The sequence below is a fragment of the Dissoconium aciculare genome (assembly GCF_010015565.1).
Source record: "Dissoconium aciculare CBS 342.82 unplaced genomic scaffold K489scaffold_1, whole genome shotgun sequence".
In the NCBI taxonomy this organism is placed as follows: Eukaryota; Fungi; Ascomycota; class Dothideomycetes; order Mycosphaerellales; family Dissoconiaceae; genus Dissoconium; species Dissoconium aciculare.
Window position 1 is genome coordinate 1,761,053 of NW_022984951.1, and position 21,580 is coordinate 1,782,632.

Genomic DNA, 21,580 nt, shown 5'->3' on the forward strand with positions numbered 1-21,580 from the left:
CGCTGCAGATGAAATATCAGAAGAAACAGGAGATTGAAAGAGAGACATAGCGACATCAGAATAAGCGAGCCGGCAGAACATGTTGTGGCAACGGTCGTAAATGTGCGGTGCTCACGATGTCCAGCGCACTAAGTATCGTGACATTGGAGATTCCAGTGTGACAATGCAGATCAACGCTAGACCCATTTGGGTAGGATGCGGAAGCCGAAGCATGTGTTCTGCCATGCAGCGACGGTGGCGCATGGCTTCCATCGTCACTTTCTAACAATCGTGTGGTGCGTTGTAGCCGCTGTGTCATTGTGTTAGTGCTGATGATCTCAATCCATACGTCTTGGTTTCTGACTCACCCTCGACCATCATCGTTTTCCTTAGACATGTTGATGCCGGTTGCTGGTGACGAAGACGCAGACATTATACTTGATTTCAGTGTGAATGCCATTGCTGAGTGTGTTGAATGGGAAGTTCGAAGGTAGTTTTGATTGATGGCGAATGCGAAGAAAGTTCGGAATATGTTGAGGTTTTTTTGAGAGTTCGCGGTGGTCTTGAGACTTGTTGATAGCTAGTGCAGTTGTTCAATATCTCCTTCGAAACACAGGCTTAGTTGTAACCTCCGCGGCCCATTTTGAAAGACAAAAGAGACTGAAAAGAAACTGGTGATTCAAAGGAAAGAAGGAAGGCTTAACAGAGCCTTTTGTATGTTGTCCACGGAATGAGGTTCTCAAATGACTGTAAGGAAATAGTGTAAACTTTGCATACAGTGACAGGATCGGTTTTGCAAGTTGTTTGATTGCTACGGTTGTGTGAGGTTGCTTGTCAGATTGTCGTTGTTGCTTGTCGCTTGCGTTCGATGTGACGTAGATAGAGGAAGAAGTTTGTGATTGATGATGAGAAAGAGAGGGAAATATATTGCCATTGTGGACGACTCAACACCTCTATATACACGACGTTCGGAAGTACGTCCCTTCAGCCCACCACGTTGTCCATGATGATGGACCCGACTCGGCCTGGTGAGTAGCAAGGACTTCTTGCGTAAGAACACCAAGTAGAATGGTGACTAGTATGAGGCATCAGGGACCCAATACACGAGACCGGGATTGGACGTTGATCATTCGAAGCCCGAGCACAGGAGGATGCAAGATACTTTGCCCCATGCATGTTGACTTCTTTTCCTGGAACCAAGATTACTACCACACAAGCCATCGTGGCTGCACAGACCACTGAAGCCTGGAAGGAGGCCACTCACAGCAGGCAGAACATGTTCAATCCCACGTCCATCGCACGAACACGAACGACTGCGGCGATCGCATGGATGGGCATGGCCTCCCTGATGGTCGCCGTCAGCAATACACCAGTCAGGTCGCAGCGTTCGGGCGAGGCTAAGTTTAGGGTTTGGTGAGATCATAGAGAAATATAGGGCCGATGATCCTAAGAATGGGGGAGTCACGAATGGGGCTGAGATATCACCGGCAGAGAGGCCACGGGTGTGTCGGTTTTTATTCCACAAGGATGACCACCTCGGTAGCGTTTGAAAGTCCAGAGCATGGCCACAAGGTCGTCCACAGTGTAGTAATTGCGTGGGGTACTAGTATCGCCTGTGGACCAACTGCTAGGGAACATCCAACGGGCAAGCATGTGTTTCTACCTGCTGTAGGAGTTCACAGGACAGGATGGATTAGGTCATTAGAGGACATCAGGCACCTAAAGTAAGCTTCAAATTATCAAAGCGCTTGTCGGCCGGCTATTTTTGGGGGGCTCTCCCCGTTACAAGCCACGCGACGGCCGCACCCGTCCACACCAGCGATCACAAATAGGCATCTGCGCCACCCGCTCAGCGACACCTTATTTCCCTAGTTGCCCATACCAATTATCCAAGGATCACAGCTGGGCTACCTGGTATTATGACATATCTAGGCACAGAGTGACACGAAGGCCGAACACTTTCCTAGATCGGACAATCTTCATCGCTCGGAGAATTGCGATTTCACATGCGTCGGCAGAGCTACCGCGTGTCCCGCAGGTAGAGTGCGCCGCCCACCAAACAAAAGCTTCGCCAAGAACACTGTGGATCAAGGTAACACTCTTGGCCATTGTCATGTCCATGATCTCATGATAGAAGCGTCACACTATGTTCTGATTATACCGATTAGAACTCGCTGTGGGGATGAAGTCCGCCGGATCAATACAGTACTCAAGCTTGTCCATGAACGTGGGATGATTTGTTCCTTGAGGCTGGCAGAAGTCATCATCTCTAGCGCCCTACCTTTCGCAGCCGAGAGACAGCTTCAATCGCCGCTTCCATGTGACAGCTGGGCCGTTGAAGCATAATTGCGACTTGGAAGATATCCTACTGGTTTGCCGGCTGTTTGCCAGACTGTAGAGCCGTAAGCTGGTCGTGTGTTCGCGCACACACGGACGAGATGTCCATCTCCTGGAAACAATCATCTATAGCGATAGGGCCGTGGATCTGTAACACATTTTGCAGCAGTGACAATTTGCTTGACACTATCTAGCTTGACCTCGCAGAATGCTCTGCGGCAATTTTTTGCGCCGAGTTGTACTTCGAAATGTGACGCCTCTAATAATTTGCACTTGCATGTCACGCCGCTGTAGCTACCTAGAACTCACTGCTGATGAGTGATTGCAGGAATCCTCTGTATTGGGGGTACCTGGTAGAGAGTGTTTGTAGATCAGCGATTTTCTGCCACGTGCCTGAATACAACACGCATTTGACCGGGCCTGCAGAGACAAGCCGAACACCTGCGCAAACACTTAGGCAATGACGTAACCTTTGCTTTAGGTGGATATATATCGGGACAGGCTGCGAGTGAATTGTCTGGAAATTTTGATATCTTATCTGAGGTGAGCCTCGGAGCGCATGCAGGTAAACTTCGTCAATTCACAGTCAACACCTTGTAGGTCGTCAAAATCGCATCAACACGACACATACCTGTGGAATGTCCGTGGTTCGTTGGCTCGATCTTATTAGAGATACGCACATATGAGCGATTGCGTACTGTTCTACGAATGACAATGACACATCTTTCTCCGAATGACGGTGAGATGACGAGCTGCAATCATCTATTATGAGTCAAGGTCTGGTCGTATCGATATGGTCACGGTAGCAATGGCACTCTTACTCTACAACGTCCACATGCGATATCCACAAACGTTCGACTCATCAACCGCACATGACATGCCGATGCTGCATATGAGGGCGATCCTACCAATCGATAAATCCTCGAATAAGATCGCACGAACACATCCGCCCCGAAGCTTAGGACCCCGGGCGAAACGGAAAAGGATCCGCCGTTGCTGACATGCATATGCCGGTTTACCTATGTAGGGCGCGTCCACCCCCAAGCCGACACGATGGTCATCGTACAGTAAGCCAACCGACTGTGCATCTTATTAGACAAGGTCGCTTTATCCCACGGCACCTGCCTAAAAAGTCAACAGGCTCAACCTTCAGGGTGGAAATGCCCTGGGAAGAATTTACACAGCCTCACGTGGGCCTCTTACGTCTGACGCTTGCTCTACCGTCCCTCTGACATGCGACCCTCCCAACTTTCAAGGCCACCAGGATGTCGATGTCTAGATTTTCGCTCGCTGAAGGCCCGAACCCTTGGTGCACAAGATCATCCCACGGCTCATTTTATATCGCCTAGCTCGTGGCGGAAATCAGTACCGGGAGGCAGCAATTAGGCCCAGGTATTCTCGGCAAGTGTCTGCAGACCACAAATCTTTCTTAATCTGAAGCCTCCGTGACCTGCTGACGGGAGTAAGACTTTTCTGTCCCTTTGCTGCAGCATATCAGTCACCGGTCTTCGGTCATCGGCCAAGGCCGGATATACGTTTATGATGTGGCCGTTCGTCCCGGAGATCGATGTAACATGCCGACGACACATGCTCAAGCCGCTTGTCTCGCTACTTCCACGGCTTATGCAATGTTTTCTATAGCGAGAAATTGTCGAGCCGGGACGCGTGGTCAGGCCGCAGCGTGCAGCAGTGAGTCTTAACATGGGATAAGTTCAAAGTTTTGGTCATGTCATTCATCTTCGTCAAAGTAACATTCCGAATTGGCATCAATCTTACACGCGCAGCCGATTGCCATTCTCAACCTCATCCCACGCTGCGTTCTCCAACCCAATTATAGGCTCCGAATATTCTGCTCATAGCCTTTCATGGCTTCCGCTGACCGTAGGCCTTAGTCGAGTAATCACCCTTGTGGACGATCAAATCCTCTGGGCGGTAGTCGTGGCGACCACTGAAGTACGACTCGAGAATGTCTTTGGTGCCCTTGGCGTAGCGGGCCTGCGCGTCGAGCGAAGTACCGGACATGTGCGGAACCATGGCGTTTCCGCCACCCCAGTTCTTGTACTGTGCGGTGCGTAGCGGGTGGTCCTTGGGTGCGGGTTGAGGGAACCACACGTCGCCACCGTATCCGCGAAGTTGACCGGACTTGAGCGCCTCGGCGACGTCCTCCTTGACGACGATGGCGCCGCGGGCGGTATTGACGAGCCATGAGCCTGTGAGCGACAATCACCGGTTAGTACAAGCGAGAGAGTACGTACTATGCACGGAGAAGGAAACTTGCCTGGCTTCATCTTGTTGATGAGATCCTTGTTGAAAAGTCCCCGTGTCTTCTCGTGTAGCGGGCAGTTGATGGTGACCACGTCACACTGTGCCAGCATCTCTTCAAGGCTCTCCACTCGGCGACAGCCGATCTCTTTCTCCTTCTCTGCTGAAAGAGGCTGGTAATCGAAGTAAAGTAGTTCCTTGCAGTCGAAAGCCTTAAGACGACGGAGGACACGCTCGCCGATGCGTCCAACAGCGACAGTACCGACAGTCTTGCCCTCCAAGTCATATTCGTTCTTGGCTACCGCTGCAACATCCCACTCTCCCCGAGCAACCTGCTCGTGAGCTGGGACGAAGTTGCGAACGAGGACAAGAATGGTCATTATGACATGCTCAGCGACGGACACCACGTTGGAACCAGTGACCTCGGCGACGGTGATGCCGCCGTTGGTCTTGTTTGCTGCATCAAGATCGACATGGTCGGAACCAATTCCAGCTGTGACAGCGATCTTGAGGTTCTTCGCCTTGGCTAGGCGCTCAGCAGTGAGATAACCTGGGTGGAATCTGGGCGAATCTTGGTAAGCGCTGACCGACTTCGAACAGACTATGACCTTGCATACGGGGTTGTGATGATGACTTCAGCATCGACGAGCTCTTGGTCAAATTTGCTGTTCTCGCCCTCCTTGTCCGAGGTGGTCACTAGAGTGTGACCTTTGCTCTCGATCCACTCCCGCAGACCAAGCTCATTCTCGGTAGTGCCGAGCAGCTTGGGCTCCTGCTGAGCGTGCTCATAACCCTGTGACGCCAGACATCAATGAATCGTTCGTGAGAGTTTGGATAGATGCAAAGAGATACTTACATCGTACAAGACAAGTAATACTTTTCCCTGTTGTGAGGAAGTCGCTGTCAGCGTTCTGACACCATTCGGGAAGGCTGCTCGTGCAAACACCGCGCCGTGTTGATGTTTAATGGGTGTGGTGCATTGTCGAAGCAGCGGCGTCGGACGAGCAGAGCGGAGGGCGAGGCGTGTAAATACCATTGTAAGAGAAAAATGAATCAAGAAACGAATATGAGGTTGGTGTAGTGCAAGTATCGAGGAGACGCGATTCTCGAGACAGGAAGCTGTTCGAAGCTGTAAAGATGCTCAGTGACGTCGGATGATGCAAGTGAAGTGTGATCCGAGGTTTCCTGATGTTTGGAGAGCACGTTTGTCCACAGATCGAGATATGAACGACAAGAAGAGAGTTCTGAATTTTGTGGTTGCCGACGACGGCGATCAGCTTCTCTATATACCAAATCAACATCCACTTTCAAGTTTGCCGCATCACACCTGGGCATGGCTGATGACGCGGTTTCATCAGCATTGCGGTTCCAGAGCTGTCCAGATAGTATTGCGTTTGCCCGGAGCTAGACCATGATGCATTGAGTACCTAGGTAGCTACCCGTCTGTGCAACAACTTGGACAGCTCAAAGTTCCCCAAACGATGCGATCTCACCCAAACTTGCCCCATCCTCACATACTGTTCACCATCCGTCTCCGCAGAAAGAGAGCTTATTCGTCGTGTACAGTATGGTGGTAACGGAGCACGAGCGGATGCGGCGGACAAGAGGGGGAAACATTTGATGACAGGTCGGATACATTGCGGATCGGATTGGAGCGGCGATCAATGCAGACCCGTCAGCGACGATAAGGTCAGGGAACTCCAGCTTTCCCTTGGTCAAGCGGGCTAGCTTGTCGAACTTTCAGCACAATCTCGTTTGACCGATGAGGCAAGGAATGCAGTGGTGAGGATGAGCGGAGAGTTGATCTCTCCCCCAACTGCCACCGATACGATGGACGCAGGTGCGGAGAGAGTTCAAGAGGCTCCTCCACTTCGACGGGCCGCCTGCACGGCTGCTTCTCTGCTACGCCTGGGCAGTACGTACTCGCCACAAGCATTATTTAGCAGCCCGTCCCGAAACGAGGGGGCGGCCCGCGGACGAACGGATCATTCAGATCGTGATCCTGCAGGTGTCGAAGCTCAGCATCATAGCGGGCCGTGAAGCATTGAAATCTTCACTTCGCAAACCCGGTAAAGGATGCTCCCACCAGCTACCTGCTGATATCCTACTGTATGGTCCTGAAGCAGAATTTTGAGCTCTCAGGTGATGATAAATGCGATACCCCGTAAGAGTATACACTACGTGTGGTCGACGTTGACGAAGATTGACGTCGGAGGCTCTTTCGTTGTTCATATATTCGTTCGGTCATCGTTGCAGCCTGCAAGCAATAATTGCGGGTCCGAAGTTTTTGCGGGTCTGACTTTGCGGGTTCGAGTTTTGGCACATTAGATCCAAACACGCACATCTTATCATACATAACACCTATCAACTGATGATGCGGGAACGTACAGTATACCTTGCGAGATGGGATCTAGTTCTTTCCACGGCCTCGAACTTGGCATGCGTGATGATGCAACGTTGATGTGCAGCTCCTCCACGTGAGCGTGCAGGACGTTGCAAATTGCGCGCGTGCAGGCGGAGTCCGTCAACACACAAGGGTTCGGGATATGTTCGATGTTCATCGCCCTTCTCTACGTCGCAGTTGGATAATCCAGACTCGCAAACGTTCATGATTGCAACTCCTCTGCTCGTGACCACGGAAACATATCTCGTCCGTCATCATATCGGCTCAACCGTGGAGACAGACATTTGATATCCTGCATCTTGAAATACACAAAAAATGTACGCGATGCGATATCACGCCTGCTCCGAAGACACGATGAACGGAAGATGCGGTGCTTGATATCTTCAGCACACAAAAGAGAAGGGGAGGCGAAGGCTACTTTCGGAGATACAAACGCTGTGAACCGTGGAAATTATCCATAAGCCGATTTGCGGCCGAGTGACCACCGCTTTCTCCAATTCGTGCTCTTGAGCATGTGTGTAATAATTTGTGCTACTACAACAAGCAACCTCTTCTTGTCCACTATCGTTCTTCACATACATCATGAATACGACTGGATTCCCCGAGGATCTGCTGGATGATCCACGAATGTTCAGCCTGCACATTGTGTGGTCATATATGATCTTATTGAGTTTTGCTGCACTGATCCCGCTCGACACATTGAGTGTTTACGTGATCGGCAAATTGCTCTTGTTGCATACCGGCGCCGAAGTCCCTGTCGTGACGGGCGACGTTGCGCGTTACATGCTCAGTTGAGACTTCATTGGAGGCAATTGTTCTACACAGGCATGGCGGACGAGCCGGTGGCATCCATTTCTTCCATGCCCACAAGCACTGCGGATTATGGAGACCGAGTCGCGCTTAATTCTTGCACTGACAATCTTGGAATGCACTCGTCCGTTGCTGCAGCTCCACGAAAGTGGCGGCTAAGACCAGAAGCCTGCTGATGTCGGTCGTGGCTGGACCCGCCCCACGTCACACATTTCGGATTTCACTCGGGACAGTCTATACCTAGGTAGCTTCCCAACAACCGGACAAGATTTCAATCCTTATTCCCGTACCAACCAACATAGGGGACATCACCATGTCTTCCTACTTGAGCAATTTGCTCACGCATACAACATCCCGATACAATTCGCTGCGTCGCACACTACTTTCGAGTGAAGACGATGGCGACACCGAAGACGACACCCATATCTGCCGCGTCCTGCGCGCATACTATGTCGAGAAAGGTCGCCAATTCCCTCAATGGCTGCCACCAGACCCGAACGACCGCAAATCAATCACGCCACAACCTTCCGGTCAGTCAGGCTACTTCACCAGCGCTGGCGGCAAGAGCGCGTACGGGAGCGGACAACAATCGCAGAATCCATCCTCACAGCGAGGCAGCCTGAGCGACCTCTGGGACCCTCCAGCAGCCGCGCAACAATCACAGCCAATGCAACCTCAGAGCCTGCGTAATGCGCGACGACCCATGAACAATCAATCACAGCCTGGCGGGCCCAACCTCGCTCCACCACAGGCTCGTCCACTACCGTCTCAACGCGCAGGTAGTTTTCAGAATATGGGATCTCAAAGCGCTATTGATGGACGTCGACCAAGTCATGATTCTGTGGCCTCGTCAGGCACTGCGGGGCAGGCAGGGGGTGGCGGGACCGCACAGGATCGTCTCAAGGCACGCTTATGGGGCGCCGGGCGACAGAGTCCGCCAGTGAGCCAGGTCGGTGCATCAAATCCGTATGATCAGCCCGCAGCAGCACATGGAAGTTCTTCACAAGGAAGTGGCGGGGGACCCAATTATGGAGGCAGAAATAACGGTAATCCATACGATGCTGGAGGAGGCAGGAGCAGCGGACAGCGCTACGGAAGATGATCCGGTACGGATGCGGCGATATTCATTCTGCTGTCATCATTGGTGCGCAAATCCCGTTTGCGACATCACTACCAGTGCATTTTCACAAGGAGCAATCCTCCGAACAGTGGGGTGTGCGGCATCGCGTGGCGAGTTTGCCATGATTGGAGCAGAGAATCGTGCAGCAGATGCGCTCCATTCTCCACTTTCCACGCCTCGAATCTTATCCTGCATCATGCCAACTGTTCTCAGCAGTCGGATTGCGGACAATGGCGCAAGAACGCCATGAACTTCGTTTGCAGTGTGCCCTCGTGGCAGTCTCGCTCCCTTTGCCCCACCACACGCCACCATATAGCCGCAACTATCAGAGTTGCGTGTACTGCGGTTCCCAAAGGCCGATCTGTTGCTATTGAAACTGCTTTTACCTGGCTTTCTGTAGACTTGATCATGATTTCACAAAGGCTGTGACTCTAACCTCAAGGGAACCGCATACATATTCTTTCAACGGTATTGTTGTTTTGGAAGTCCTCACGAGCATATGAACGTTTTCGCAAGGTCGGGAGGCCGGCCATCACGGTGCAACAATGAGGGGCATGGACACAACAATGAAGAGAGTCAAAAGGCCATTGGTATGCAATACTGGCATGAAGGTCCAGCGGATGTATGCATCCATGCAGAGCGGTAGGGCCGAGGGGCACAGCACTGTATATACAATAACAAGCATATTCCTGGAATTGTACTGATGAGAATTCAAGAGCCATTAGCTGGATCGTGATTGGTACCGAAGCGTGATGCGGGGGACACTGACGAAATATCCATCATCTTCATTTCACACCTCAAAGACGATTCGATGCCACTCATTTCTAGCTCTAGTAGAAACGGTAGCCTGTGTGCCCACGGGTGCTCCGTTCAGCACATGTTGTGCTTCGCTGTCTTCCCGCGAGCTATTTTCCAAGGTTCTTCACGAACGTCATGGATGGCCGCGTTGGGACCTATCCAAAACGGCAATCGGCAGAGGCCCCAAAGCTTGATCGTCTTGCGCGACCACGACTCGCGATAGCCTAAAGCTATGGCGTGCTGCTGGCTTCGAGCACGTCAAACGCGACCACGAATCGAAATATGCTCACAGAAGGCGAAGAGCTCTTTCACCGAAGCAGCCATTGATCGCCAGTAGGTTATATAATAACAACGTTAATGCCGCAATGAGTAAAAATGAGCTCCTGTCCCTCTTATCCGGCAGTGTGATCGCATTGAGAACTCCACAGTCTCGCCAGCAATTTTTATTGATTTCATTCATTTCCAATCATGTCTAAGGTCCAGCGCGTCTACACCGACCCGGCAATTTACGCTGCCGAGCACCAGCAATTTAAGAACGAGGGCCTTCCCAGCACAGCTCAAGGCTGGATTCAACGAGCGCAGGCCGTTTCTGAGATCTTGAGCCGTGATGCTGCGCAGCGCGACATCGAGAACAAGGCGCCTCGCGCCGAGGTTTCGCTGCTCAAGTCCTCCGGCCTTCTGAAGATTCTGGGCCCCAAAAAGTATGGTGGTGGTGAACAAACATGGGAAGTTGGCTACAAGGCCATTCGGGAGGTTGCCAAGGGTGACGGCTCGCTCGGCATGCTTCTTGGGTACCACTTGCTGTGGTCGACCACCGCCAATGTCGTCGGCACCGCTGAGCAACAGGACAGTGTACAAGCTGTTCTGCTCCAGAATAACTTCTTCGTCGGTGGCGCTGTCAACCCACGTGACAGCGACCTGAAGATTACTAGTGAGGGCGACGAAATCGTCTTCAATGGCTTCAAGAACTTCAACACCGGAGGTGTTGTCTCAGATCTCACTGTCCTCGAGGGTGTCCTCGAGGGTACTGAGGACCACATCTTCACCTTCGTCAAGACAGACCAGCCCGGCATGGTCTTCTCGCACAACTGGGACAGCGTGGGTCTTCGGCTCAGCGAGTCCGGTAGTGTGAAGATCACTGACATCCGCGTGCCCTGGACGGATGCCCTTGGTTGGGATGCAAACACCAAGCGCCCGATCCCGGAGGTCCTCGGTGTGCCGTTCGCTTCGCTGCTGCTGCCGACCATTCAGTTGGTCTTCAGCAACTTCTACTTGGGTATCGCCGAGGGGGCCTTGGCCGCCGCCACAGAATACACCAACAAGTTCACACGTGCGTGGCCTTTCGGCGGCGATAACAAGGAGAAGGCGTCCGAGGAGTTCTACATTCTGGAACGCTACGGTGAGTTCCGTGCTCACGTGGCTGCTGCCGACGCCCTGGCCGACCGGGCGGGAGCTGAGATCGCCGCCGTATACGCCTCCGCTGGCCAATACGGCTCGCTGGTCGTCGATGACTGGCAAGGCAACCCAGGCGAGGCACTCCTTGCTAAGATCAACCCCAACTTCCACAAGGCCGCCTCCGGCAAGCCTAATGACGATGCCGCCCTCGCCCAGCCCAACCCGCCCTACAGCATCACCACCGCCAACAACTTCCAGAACACGAGCAAGGAGAACACCGGATACAGCAATGGCTACAGTAATGGCCACAGCAACGGCCACGGTGCCGGCGTTGGTAAGCGCAACGTCGTCACCGCCCAACGACGTGGCGAGGTGGCCGCGCTTGTCGCACAGGTCAAAGTTGTCACCACCGACACCGGTCTCACCGTCACCAGCGGCATCTTCGAGCTGCTCGGTGCTCGTGCCACTGGCAAGAAGTACGGCTTCGACCGATACTGGCGCGATATTCGCACGCACAGCTTGCACGACCCCGTAGCGTACAAGAAGCGCGAAGTTGGTGTCTACCAACTACTTGGCGAGATCCCGGAGCCAACCTGGTACACTTAGACGGGAAACACGTTGGAGTTTGCAAAGACAACATCGGGGAGGACCAAATAGCTCGTCGGAAAAAGGTACAGCTCTCGCTAGAAGTCTGTCTAGTCTTTGGAGTGAACCCTGGACAATGTCCATTGGAGCCGTTCATCAGTCCAGGTCACGAGGAAATGGGAATTCACGTGTCATCGTAGTGTCGTTATGAAATATCATTTTTATCAACCCCTTAAGCTGTGTGATTACCCTCGCATGCTAACGCCGTCTCTACCCTGATCGTTATGTCGACCATTTCCAGAATGAAACGCCGCTCGTAAAATACACATAGCTCAATCTCAGAACCAACTAACGATGATGGATAACCGCATTCTGCATCCGTGCAAGACTCAAATAACGACCACCACATCTTGCCGAACACCAGAGCCGGTGATACGAACGATCATTAGGCTCTGGCGGGCTTGCTCTTCGCGTCAGAACCCTTTTTCGGGAGGACAGGTATAGTTCGGCTCAGAAGCGACCGTAATTCAGGAGAGATAACCTTCTGCGTTTCGTTGTTCGACATGGTTGATGCAGACGATGGTCCGCGGCTGTGCGATGGGCCAGCACTACCGCTCGGGCGTGTTGGTGATGATGGCACCGATGGCGCGCGACCTTCTAATGCGGGAAAGTTGGGTTTCTTGTCGATCGCCTCAACCATGCGCTGGAACCGTCGGAAGAGTGCCTCCGCGCGGATAATTGTCGACGATAGATCAATGGTACCCGAAAGTTCTTGAATGTATTTCAAGACCTCATCGAATCCCTTCAGGTGCTCCATAATGATGCTGCGATGTTTCTCCAGGATGGCGACGGCGATGAAGAGATGAAAGCTAGAGGTCAGATAATCGGTCCACATGACCTCCCACAAGCGAAGAATGTCGGGAAAGTCAAACTCTCGCTTGTACCAGACAAGGATCATTCGGAAGAAGAAGAAAAAGTTGGTGCTGTCGACCTTGGAGAGATATTCGTACAGCTGTGGATCAAGGAATTGTACAAGCTGATCGAGAGTGAGTAGTTGTAATCTCATACCCGACTGATCCCGAAGATAGTTGCGCTCCATACGCTCCATAAATTTCGCAAAGCCCCAAAATGCAACGGCATCGTCTTGCGAGACTGCATAGATGGGTGCAAGCAGGTCAGACATGCCTTGAACGTAGCCGAGCTCGTGGTTCAATTGGTTGTACGTCAGTAGCATATCCTTCATTTGTTCGAGATGTACGTTGGTGCCTGACTCTGCAAATGGGCTGTCCGGGTCAGGATGAGGTATGTCTTCGCCAGCGAAGAGAGGAAGGTGTCGATCAGTGCGATGTACGTCTTTCTCTGTGGTTCCACAAATGTCACGTCAGCTCTTATCACCAAAATCCAGAGTTGAGTTTCTCTTAATCACTTACCGATTCGATTCTTCTGGTCTGTCCACCATTCCCGCTCCTCAAGAGTCCCAGTACCATCCACCATACTTTCCCACCAAGCTCCCTTCATGCGGATATATTCATCTCGAAGGCTGTTCATATGCGCATGTCGCTCATCTTTGGTACTGTTCCAGTCGTAGACCCCGAGTAGAAACAGCCAGGCATCTTTGCGAACGCCGTCATCGGCAAGACCGCCGTGGAAGATTCGTTCTTTGACCTCGTCTGGGGTTCGTTCTAGTCGCCCTGTTCTGATATTGAAAAATCCATTCCATTCTTTCTGAGTCACAGGTTTCCTCTTGTCCGTAAGACTAGCACCTTGAGCGTCCAGATCGAGAAGTTCAAACTGTCCCAAGTCACTGTTCTCCATGCGTAAGACGTCCTTGGCAAGCCATATACGAGCATTACGCTCTTTCTCGGATTGCTCAGCAATACCCATAGCCCATCGTGCCAGATAGATGCGCGCAGAGTCAAATTCTTCTGATACAGTCTGTACCTGAGGGTTTTGCATCAAACGTCGTACTTGAGGAGGTATGTTGCGATTATCTGCCACAGCTTGCGCCGTTCGCCTGGTGAATGTAGTGACTTGTGCCATGGTCTCCAAAAAGTTCCACCTGGCTTGTTTCAGTGCCGTCACCACCTGTTCTAGTCCCGAGCCTTGCCCGTTCTGCGTTGAGGCGACATCGGAGTCATTGCCCTCGAGGAGATTCCGAACTTTGTCTTGAGTGGGCTTTCCGCCGGATCCAAATGATACTTTGTCGGATTCCGAAGGCTCAATGAGATAAATGCTCAGCTCATGTGCTGACCTCTCCACCGTAACATATCGTTTGAGCCACTCAACGACTTGATCTCCGCCCCAGAACATATCGCTGATGCTGAAGTTCTCTCGCTGATGCTTCTTCCTTTTTGCGATGGTAGACTGACACTCGGAATCGTGGAAAAATAGAGCTGGGAAACTGCTCCCGGATCGTGAGTTGATAATGATACTCCCAAACCACCAGCCAACACTCGGTATCCTAATTTGGACAGAGAAGATGTCGGACAGGGGCACGGCGAACGCGCCAGTGCCGCTGCTTGAAGCGACCACCGGCGGGCGAGCCACTAGATGGGACTGTTTTGGAGGTTCTTCCGAGTCGATGCTGGCTGTTTCAACCTTGGCATATGTCTCTTTCTCTCGGACATCTCGTAGGCTGCCTTCCGGCACCCATGCCAGCAGAAAATCAGAGTTGGCGTCGCCTTTCTGCTGCATGAGAGAAATCACGCCCGGGACATTATCCTTCGCGCTCGAGGTTGGATGCATGTACACTTTGCTCTTCGCAAAGAGTAGTTTGACACCCTTCCTGGGATCATCGCTGGGGCGTATTGTACTGTAACCGCCTTCGTCATCGTCACTCACATCGTAGAAGCTGGCGGAAGGTGAAGGTGGACCTGTTGTTCGAGAAGCCATATCTCGTCGCACATTTACGTGAAGCGAATGGAATTGATCGCAACATGCAAAGAGCAAGATTAACGGGCTTTCTATTGCTATCACATGGATCTTGGAAGGCGTCTGCCTAATACTCGTGGCTGAGCACACTCGGGCTACCAAGGTATATGATGATGGAGTGGCCCCACCTTGTGGCGCAGGCAGCGGATGACGACATCATGCTGCAGCGCGTTATCGATATGAGCTCTGGAGACGCAACAACTCTCATCTCCAAGATTTCGGCATTGCGGTGCTCGAGCGTTTCCGGAACTTGCGTACCTATACGGCAGGTGACCAACATAAATTCTCTGTTGAGTATCGGGTACGGAAACTCCTGCTTGGACGACAAGTGGTTTTCAGAGCGGGTGAGCGATGAATCCTTCCCAGGTTCTCTCAAAGGTGGCGGTGGTGGCGCGCGAATTCAACGTCCGGACCTCACACCTGACTTGAGGGACACACCAGCGATAAACGATCCTATTCACGCGTTGAGAAAGCCTATCATCGCTCGATATTCCCATGCAACCAGAGACAATTGCACTATGTTGCAGTATGAAACCCGGCTTCCAGCGGTACACAAGGGATGATCTACCCAAACTCTATCTACCTGTTTGACCAAGATGGGGTTTTGGGATGGTCGCCAGCCGACTTGGGCAATGTAGAATACGAGCTCGGCTCTTCGTTGACGACGACCTGTTTCGACGCTGTTATCATATCGGCAGCAGCTGGTTGCGCGTCGCAACTGCGGGCGCCTTTGCCCAGTGCACAATCACGAAAATAAAGACGGGACTGGAATGCATCATCTATTTGTGCAGTCAGGCGCCATACTTCCATATCGTCATTGAGAATCAGTGAGGGCATGTCTGGTGACCGGTCTTGTAGTGGTTTGTCCGGTTGAAGTTCAGACTATCTGTCTATGTACGAATAAGTGCGAGCTGATCGTCCTGGCAAGCACATCATCGGCGCTTTATTTCGCCCAACCAGTGTTCCCTGCGATACATTGTACACAATACTCACCAGACATGTATGGAGGGGAGCAATGATGTCGACCTGACGAGCGACCTGCCCGATAGAAGCGTTCGTCCCACAATGCGATGAGAGTGATGAGATACCTTCCATGTTGATGAGAAGTGAGGGTGTTGAGCTGACTGATAGTGGTGTCGTTCAACTCCCAAACAGGTCGTGTACCTTGTCCGAAGACACAGGAAGGGTGGGTAGGAGGCTCTCCTCTCACACACTCACAGATCCGGTACTAGACCGAATTTGACTCCATGTCGTCTTCAAAAGTGGCGCACGTGTTGGAAAATGGGAAAGCTTGGAAGTCGGCTGACCAACCAGGGATATGGTGCGGCATCATCATGTGACAGCCTTGGACCTATCTCTCCCCAAGCAACCCTCTCAAATCAGAGGCGAGAGGTTCTGTCCTGGACCCGATGTTGAAAGGCTTATTATCATGGCCTGTGGTCGCTTGTCCTCACGGAGTTCCTCTCTCGGAAATATTTCTCGCCAACCATGTCCACTCGTTTATCTCTTTTGCATTCCCCAGAATTTGGGCGTACATATTTACTACTATACAATCAACGAGTCGACAAATCATCGTGAAGGTGACGCGACCCGGAACAGACAGTCAGCAGCCGGCGTCAGGAGGACCGAGCGCCCTTTGCCTAGAATTTCCCCCACTTCTATCTCCCTCAGGCATCATCAAGCACGTCCGGCGGACCTCTCTCGGGCTTCAGGGCTCATCTCTTCTCTCCCTTATCAACCCCCTTCTGAAGAGAAAACCCGTGACACGAAACGTGACCCATCATCACGTGTCTATCGTCAACAAGCGATTCAGTTGTAAGTCACCTCATGGTCTTCGAGCCTTCGCGAACATCAAACATGCCGCATCGCACATACCCAACCGGTAGCATTATCACTGGACACGCGCGTCGTCGTTGTCGCAACGCGTCAGCGACATGACTGTCGCGATCACGATGCGTGGTCTGGTCGCTCTCGTGAGGCGAGACAAAGGCTGCGACGGAGGATCGTCTCTGGAAGTGTTCAACATAACTCCAGAAAGAGACATAGGATCCACACGGCCATGGCTTCGATGTCAATGTCGTGCTGCTGTTATTGATGACGCATTCGTACGCACATGCGACATGTACTAACACCGTGTGTAGACACTTTCATAAAACCGAAGTCGATTTCTCCTGCGTGATTTCAGGCGTATAGACGTGCTCTGGAAATCGCTCCAATACCGGAAGATACTCTCGGGATCTTGAATAGCGCTATCATTCGGTGACACAACCGAGGCTACTATGGCTGCCATTCTTCCGAACAAAAGAAAGCGTGACGCTGAAGATTTGGGCTCGCAGCGTCCTGCGCCTGTCATGAGCGAGACCGCATTCGACCCTCACGTAGTACACTATGATCTCCCGACCGATCACAATATGGACTTTGTCGCTCAGCACAACGCGGGTTTCGGCGCTGCGCCTGATGCACAGCAAGACTCTGAGCACAAGTTTGTACAACTTGATTCATCCGACAACGCGAACCAAAGCGCCAGTGATACTGCAGCTGCAGCGATGGCGCAGTATCATACCATGACGGTGCCGCAATCGACGGAGCAGGCATTCATGAGCCACCCCAGCGATGGTACAGATCGACCTGGCAGCTCGTCTCTTGACCAAGGCAATGTCGGTGAGCAGCGAACCAGCTTCTCGGACTTCGACATTAGCACGCTGAAAGGCGATGCTCCGGAAGCAGCGGAGGGAGAAGGTTCGCCGACAGTTGGAGCGGCTGGTGCCAGTAATGGTGGCCAGAAGCCTCAAGTTGGTAGCGACGAGTGGCACAAAGTGCGCCGCGACAACCATAAAGAAGGTAAATTTATTCTCCCGCGCCAATATTCGCTGATGGTTGCTAACCAAAATCTCAGTGGAGCGTCGACGTCGCGAGACCATCAACGAAGGCATCACTGAGCTGGCTAAGATTGTCCCAGGCTGCGAGAAGAACAAGGGTAGTATCCTTGCTCGTGCCGTCCAGTTCATCACACAGCTGAAGGAGAATGAGACTCAAAACATTGAGAAATGGACTCTTGAGAAGATGCTCACAGAGCAGGCTATTGCCGAGCTCAGCTCAAGCTGCGACAAGCTTAAGAACGAATGCCAACGCGCCTGGGCAGAATGCGAGCAATGGAAAACAGCTGCTCAAAAGGCAGGTGTCACTATCGATGGTAGCGACAAGCTTCCTAGCGGCGAACAAACCGAGTGATCGAGCTCTCTGGTAACAGTGTGATTTCTCTTATTCGATACCCACCTACTGTTTCTTACCTGCGGATGGCGACTCGCTGGATCTGCTCGCAATATTTGGCCGATTTCACATTGTCACCCACGACTCCGATTCGCAGCTGCGCGCTTGTTCGAGAAGCGGGCTTACCGCCTGTCGGAGGATCGTGCGGACATTTTTTACTTCGCGCGCGCAACCTTGCCAGTGGACTCCCTACAAGAAGTGGTTTCCCTGGTTTGGCTTCTGTTGAATCGCTGTTCAGTCTCATTCATTTTTCGGTGCTGTTGTTTGGACTGGCGTTGGTTATTGGGAAGGCTCAAGGAGAGAGGCGCACATAATCTCATAGCTATTAGCTACATAATTAGAACTTCACGGGCCACAAGCAGGAATTGCAATTTCATCTCAAGGAAGGCGTGCAAAGCCCTGGTATCATTTGGTCATCTCTATGCCTTTCTGGCGCTGCGATGGTAACTGAAGTCAGTACACTCATAAGCCTGAAAAATGAGATACTGTCAATTGTGCCCGGTTTCGATCACTTCCGAGAACATTCCACGGGGCTTGCATGTTCCGACGAGCTCGCCAGGCGGTGGACGAGTGGACAGTGCTCGCCTGAGCGCTGAATAAGGTGCAAAGATGTGTTGTACCTTATCAGAACTACCGCAAAAGATTCGAGCCGTTCAAGACCATGCTTGAAACTGCTGCACTTGTGCCTTTCCCCCGCCAACTGCGAACAAACTCTGATATGATATTGATTCGTATCTCGTCTCCACATTAATCGTGTTTGTCGAGCATATCACACCACACTCAGTAGAATGATTCGACCATTGTCTCCTTGTTCGTCGTGTTGATCGCACCAGGGCCCATGCCCTCGCCGAGCTTGAATACCGATTCCACCACGCTGAGCTCGGTGGCAGTGGTGTCCAAGCCAGTGACGGCCATCCAGTCGTTCACGACCATTCCGGCACCAACCACCGGGCTACCACGGTTGACACTTCCTGCGACTAAGGGCACCTGTAGCAGACTTGACAGCTCGTCCTGATCTTGAATCGACGTCTTCGGGTGCACGAGCCCGCCCTGGTTCGAAAGCGACATGTAGCTGCCCGTCAAAACGTTATCGGCGATCGTCTGGCGGAAAACCTCGACGCCGAGCACGTCGGCGATGATCTCCTCCGTCTCGCGCTCGAGATCCGGATGTACAAGTGCGACATGATCGTTCGCGCAGATGACGTTGCCCAACGCTGATAATCGCTCTTCAATCCGTTGGATTTTCACATCATCCGGGATCGAATTTCGCAGGTGTTGCAGCTCTTGGTCGGATGTGGATGTCGGAACTAGCAGGCCTCTTTTATTACCAGCTGTGAGACGGCCGATGATGCGCGTGCCGGCGATGGTGCAGTGGCATATGGGAATGACGTCTTGGAGCTCTGCTTCGAAGACACTGTGGCGGAAGGAGCGATGTTAGGACTCTGCTTCGGCTTCGGCGCGGCAGCAGTGACGTTCGAGGACTAACCTGTAGAAGTTCTCTGATGCACCGACGGCGACGAGTGCGTATGAGTTTGTGAGGGTCGCGAACACGCCCACTCTGTAGGGGAAGAAATGTCGCAGATCAGCAAATCGTCGATAAGACTGTGGGGTAGAAGGATCATCGCATACTCGTTGGAGTTTTCAAATGAGGCTCGGACAGCCATGATGAGGAGATCAGGGGGGAAGTATCGGAGGAGTTTCTTGAATGCGACTTGAGGATTCTGTAAGAGTGATTTTTGATCACGGTTTCGATGTTGCGGAATCGATTTGGTCGCGTGTATCTAGTTATTTGTAGCGCTTGGAGTCGAAGAACCGAAGCTTTTTTGTGCGAATTTGACCCTGCAGCCCGCAGTCGACGTCACGCTTTTATATTTGCCCCGAACTTCAGTGGGCTGCTTTCGGTCAAGGGCGCCGATTGCAGATAAAGTGAGTCATGTTTAGTAACCATGGGTGCCCAGGTGGTTCTACACAACGGAGGCGACTATCCTTGGGCGAACGCTCATCAAATCTGCCGTTTTGCCAATGTCATTGCCGATGCGCTTCCAGAGATGATCTAGGCATGACTCAACTCAAGTTCATCTTGTGAGTCGACTTGCGCCACACGAGGATGGCTCATAGTGATGTTCACCTGCGGGCGGTCATGATGGTCGCTTGAAAGCTCCGAGGTCCCTCTAAAATGAGAGATAGAAAAACTATACTGCGCTGGTATCTAAAACAAACCGGGAAAGAAAACTATTCGTAACTCACATGCAGATCTGCAGTGGGCAAGAGAGAGGAGGGATGTGCGGTGTAGTTTGTTTATTACTACAGCCCTGGAGTATAGTGATTCTGGCCAGCTAGGGTTTGGGTAGTCCATCGTGTGAAATAGGGTTAGCCCAAGCCGCCCCTTCACGAGAGCTTTCCTCACACAGATCACCACAGCGATGGTCGGAGCATGCACGGAGATCCGAAATACATCGATGAACTTTCCCTCAGTCATCGGATTCTGTATCAAGCGATGATCGAGAATAATAAGATGACTTCACGGGAGGGAACAGAAGCGCACTTGCATAGCATGGCCATTAGGTGAAAAGAGGTGCTCGTGCGCAACGACAATAAGAATGCCCTCGGATGTGGCATCTTTGTACTACACAAAGTCCTTTCTCTACAAGGTACACGAGTCGACATAAGGGTGGCGCAGCGCTCAATAATTCGAGGCGGTCAGGACGATGCAGTCAGTCGTGTAAATCGAGACGTTTTGGAAAGTCTGTAAATGCTGTCCGTTCGTGGCTACGCGTGTGTGTGGGTGGAAGTATCATCACTAATGCGCGTGAGCTTCGTCTACACATATACACGAATAATTGTGGATGGTTATGCACGTGAAGAAAACGCTAGAGTCCGTTTATTGAACACGTCTACCTAGGTACCTAAGTAGATATGTCTGCGACCATTTTGACCTACGCCTGGAGGCAGATGAAGACCACCTGGGCACGAAAATATGATACACCTGAGCACACAAAAAATGGAGGCCCAGCCAGAATGTCGCCCACTCCGGCAACAGCTGGGCACGTGCTGGGCAAGGCAGGCGCGGCACGCCATGCGACTGCTCAACTTCCGTCATCCCGATGCCGTGCTTCTGCCCTTCTCCTTGCCCTTGCCCTGCTACGCCTGCCCAGTACCTGTCTGTTGTACCTCAAGGGCTACTAGAAGTACCTACCATTGATATCATTGGGGGAAGGGAGGAACCATGATGTCCACCTGCAGCATTCTTTTAATTTACCGGCGTGCTCATGTATTGCCAGTATTGTACGAACGGGCATTTTTATTATTCCAGGTTGTTATCAATCATTGTTTTTGTTAGGCGGACATCACTTTTTGTCATCACCAGCAAGGCTGAGTATCTTCCTTGACCATCGGCCCGGAGCCCGGACAGATTTTCGCGTCATTCATCATGCGGCCCTTTCTGCTGAACACATGTTCTCAATTCTGGCCTAGCAAGCCTGGTGTCGTGCGGCGTCGCCTCCCAAGTGGAGATCTGACTGCGTACGGCGCAGCAGAGCAATGTGGCGGACAGCTGTTTTGTTCGAGCTCTACACAGTATCTGCCTATCATCACTAGGTGGGCGCACACCGGTAGTTCGGGCGGCATGCTCTGGGCGAGCATTCGTTGTCGTCTGATCGCCAGGCCAGTCTTACGTCCAGTACTACAGA

The 21,580-nt window shown here is 52.1% G+C and overlaps 7 protein-coding genes across 7 annotated transcripts; 4 read left to right on the plus strand and 3 right to left on the minus strand.

The window, feature by feature from the left end:
• Window positions 1–4,179: 4,179 nt before the first annotated feature.
• K489DRAFT_386073 (uncharacterized protein) lies at window positions 4,180–5,614 on the minus strand (the record flags this gene model as incomplete). Its single annotated transcript, XM_033606192.1, has 4 exons — window positions 4,180–4,526; window positions 4,595–5,139; window positions 5,196–5,371; window positions 5,435–5,614. The coding sequence occupies 4 exons, from the start codon at window positions 5,612–5,614 to the stop codon at window positions 4,180–4,182; spliced, it is 1,248 nt and encodes a 415-aa protein (XP_033464548.1).
• Window positions 5,615–8,105: 2,491 nt separating this feature from the next.
• K489DRAFT_301019 (uncharacterized protein) lies at window positions 8,106–8,720 on the plus strand (the record flags this gene model as incomplete). Its single annotated transcript, XM_033600418.1, has 2 exons — window positions 8,106–8,613; window positions 8,665–8,720. Coding segments are annotated over 2 exons (564 nt in total), but the record flags the coding sequence as incomplete, so codon positions are not given.
• Window positions 8,721–10,178: 1,458 nt separating this feature from the next.
• On the plus strand, window positions 10,179–11,711 carry K489DRAFT_348934 (acyl-CoA dehydrogenase NM domain-like protein; the record flags this gene model as incomplete). The annotated part of the gene is made up of 2 exons (XM_033602387.1): window positions 10,179–11,213; window positions 11,445–11,711. 2 exons carry the CDS (start codon window positions 10,179–10,181, stop codon window positions 11,709–11,711), a joined length of 1,302 nt encoding a protein of 433 aa, XP_033464550.1.
• Window positions 11,712–11,868: 157 nt separating this feature from the next.
• Window positions 11,869–14,680, minus strand: K489DRAFT_330299 (RabGAP/TBC). Its single transcript, XM_033602119.1, has 2 exons — window positions 13,121–14,680; window positions 11,869–13,049 (listed from the first exon to the last, which is right to left on the minus strand). The coding sequence occupies exons 1-2, from the start codon at window positions 14,580–14,582 to the stop codon at window positions 12,136–12,138; spliced, it is 2,376 nt and encodes a 791-aa protein (XP_033464551.1). The 5' UTR covers window positions 14,583–14,680; the 3' UTR covers window positions 11,869–12,135.
• Window positions 14,681–15,905: 1,225 nt separating this feature from the next.
• K489DRAFT_18996 (uncharacterized protein) lies at window positions 15,906–16,773 on the plus strand. The gene has a single exon (XM_033599520.1). It carries the CDS (start codon window positions 15,940–15,942, stop codon window positions 16,438–16,440), a length of 501 nt encoding a protein of 166 aa, XP_033464552.1. The 5' UTR covers window positions 15,906–15,939; the 3' UTR covers window positions 16,441–16,773.
• Window positions 16,774–17,218: 445 nt separating this feature from the next.
• K489DRAFT_310418 (uncharacterized protein) lies at window positions 17,219–17,852 on the plus strand (the record flags this gene model as incomplete). The annotated part of the gene is made up of 2 exons (XM_033600700.1): window positions 17,219–17,462; window positions 17,518–17,852. 2 exons carry the CDS (start codon window positions 17,219–17,221, stop codon window positions 17,850–17,852), a joined length of 579 nt encoding a protein of 192 aa, XP_033464553.1.
• Window positions 17,853–18,671: 819 nt separating this feature from the next.
• Window positions 18,672–19,555, minus strand: K489DRAFT_366655 (eukaryotic translation initiation factor 6; the record flags this gene model as incomplete). The annotated part of the gene is made up of 3 exons (XM_033602795.1): window positions 18,672–19,305; window positions 19,378–19,449; window positions 19,521–19,555. The coding sequence occupies 3 exons, from the start codon at window positions 19,553–19,555 to the stop codon at window positions 18,672–18,674; spliced, it is 741 nt and encodes a 246-aa protein (XP_033464554.1).
• Window positions 19,556–21,580: the final 2,025 nt, after the last annotated feature.

Bases quoted from the DNA above. Each gene is read 5' to 3' on its own strand.
- K489DRAFT_330299 (XM_033602119.1), bottom strand. From the start codon at position 14,582: ATGGCTTCTCGAACAACAGGTCCACCTTCACCTTCCGCCAGCTTCTAC. The intron at 13,050-13,120 runs GTAAGTGATTAA...GTGGAACCACAG, and splicing joins AGACCAGAAGAATCGAATCG to AGAAAGACGTACATCGCACT.
- K489DRAFT_18996 (XM_033599520.1), top strand. From the start codon at position 15,940: ATGGTGCGGCATCATCATGTGACAGCCTTGGACCTATCTCTCCCCAAG.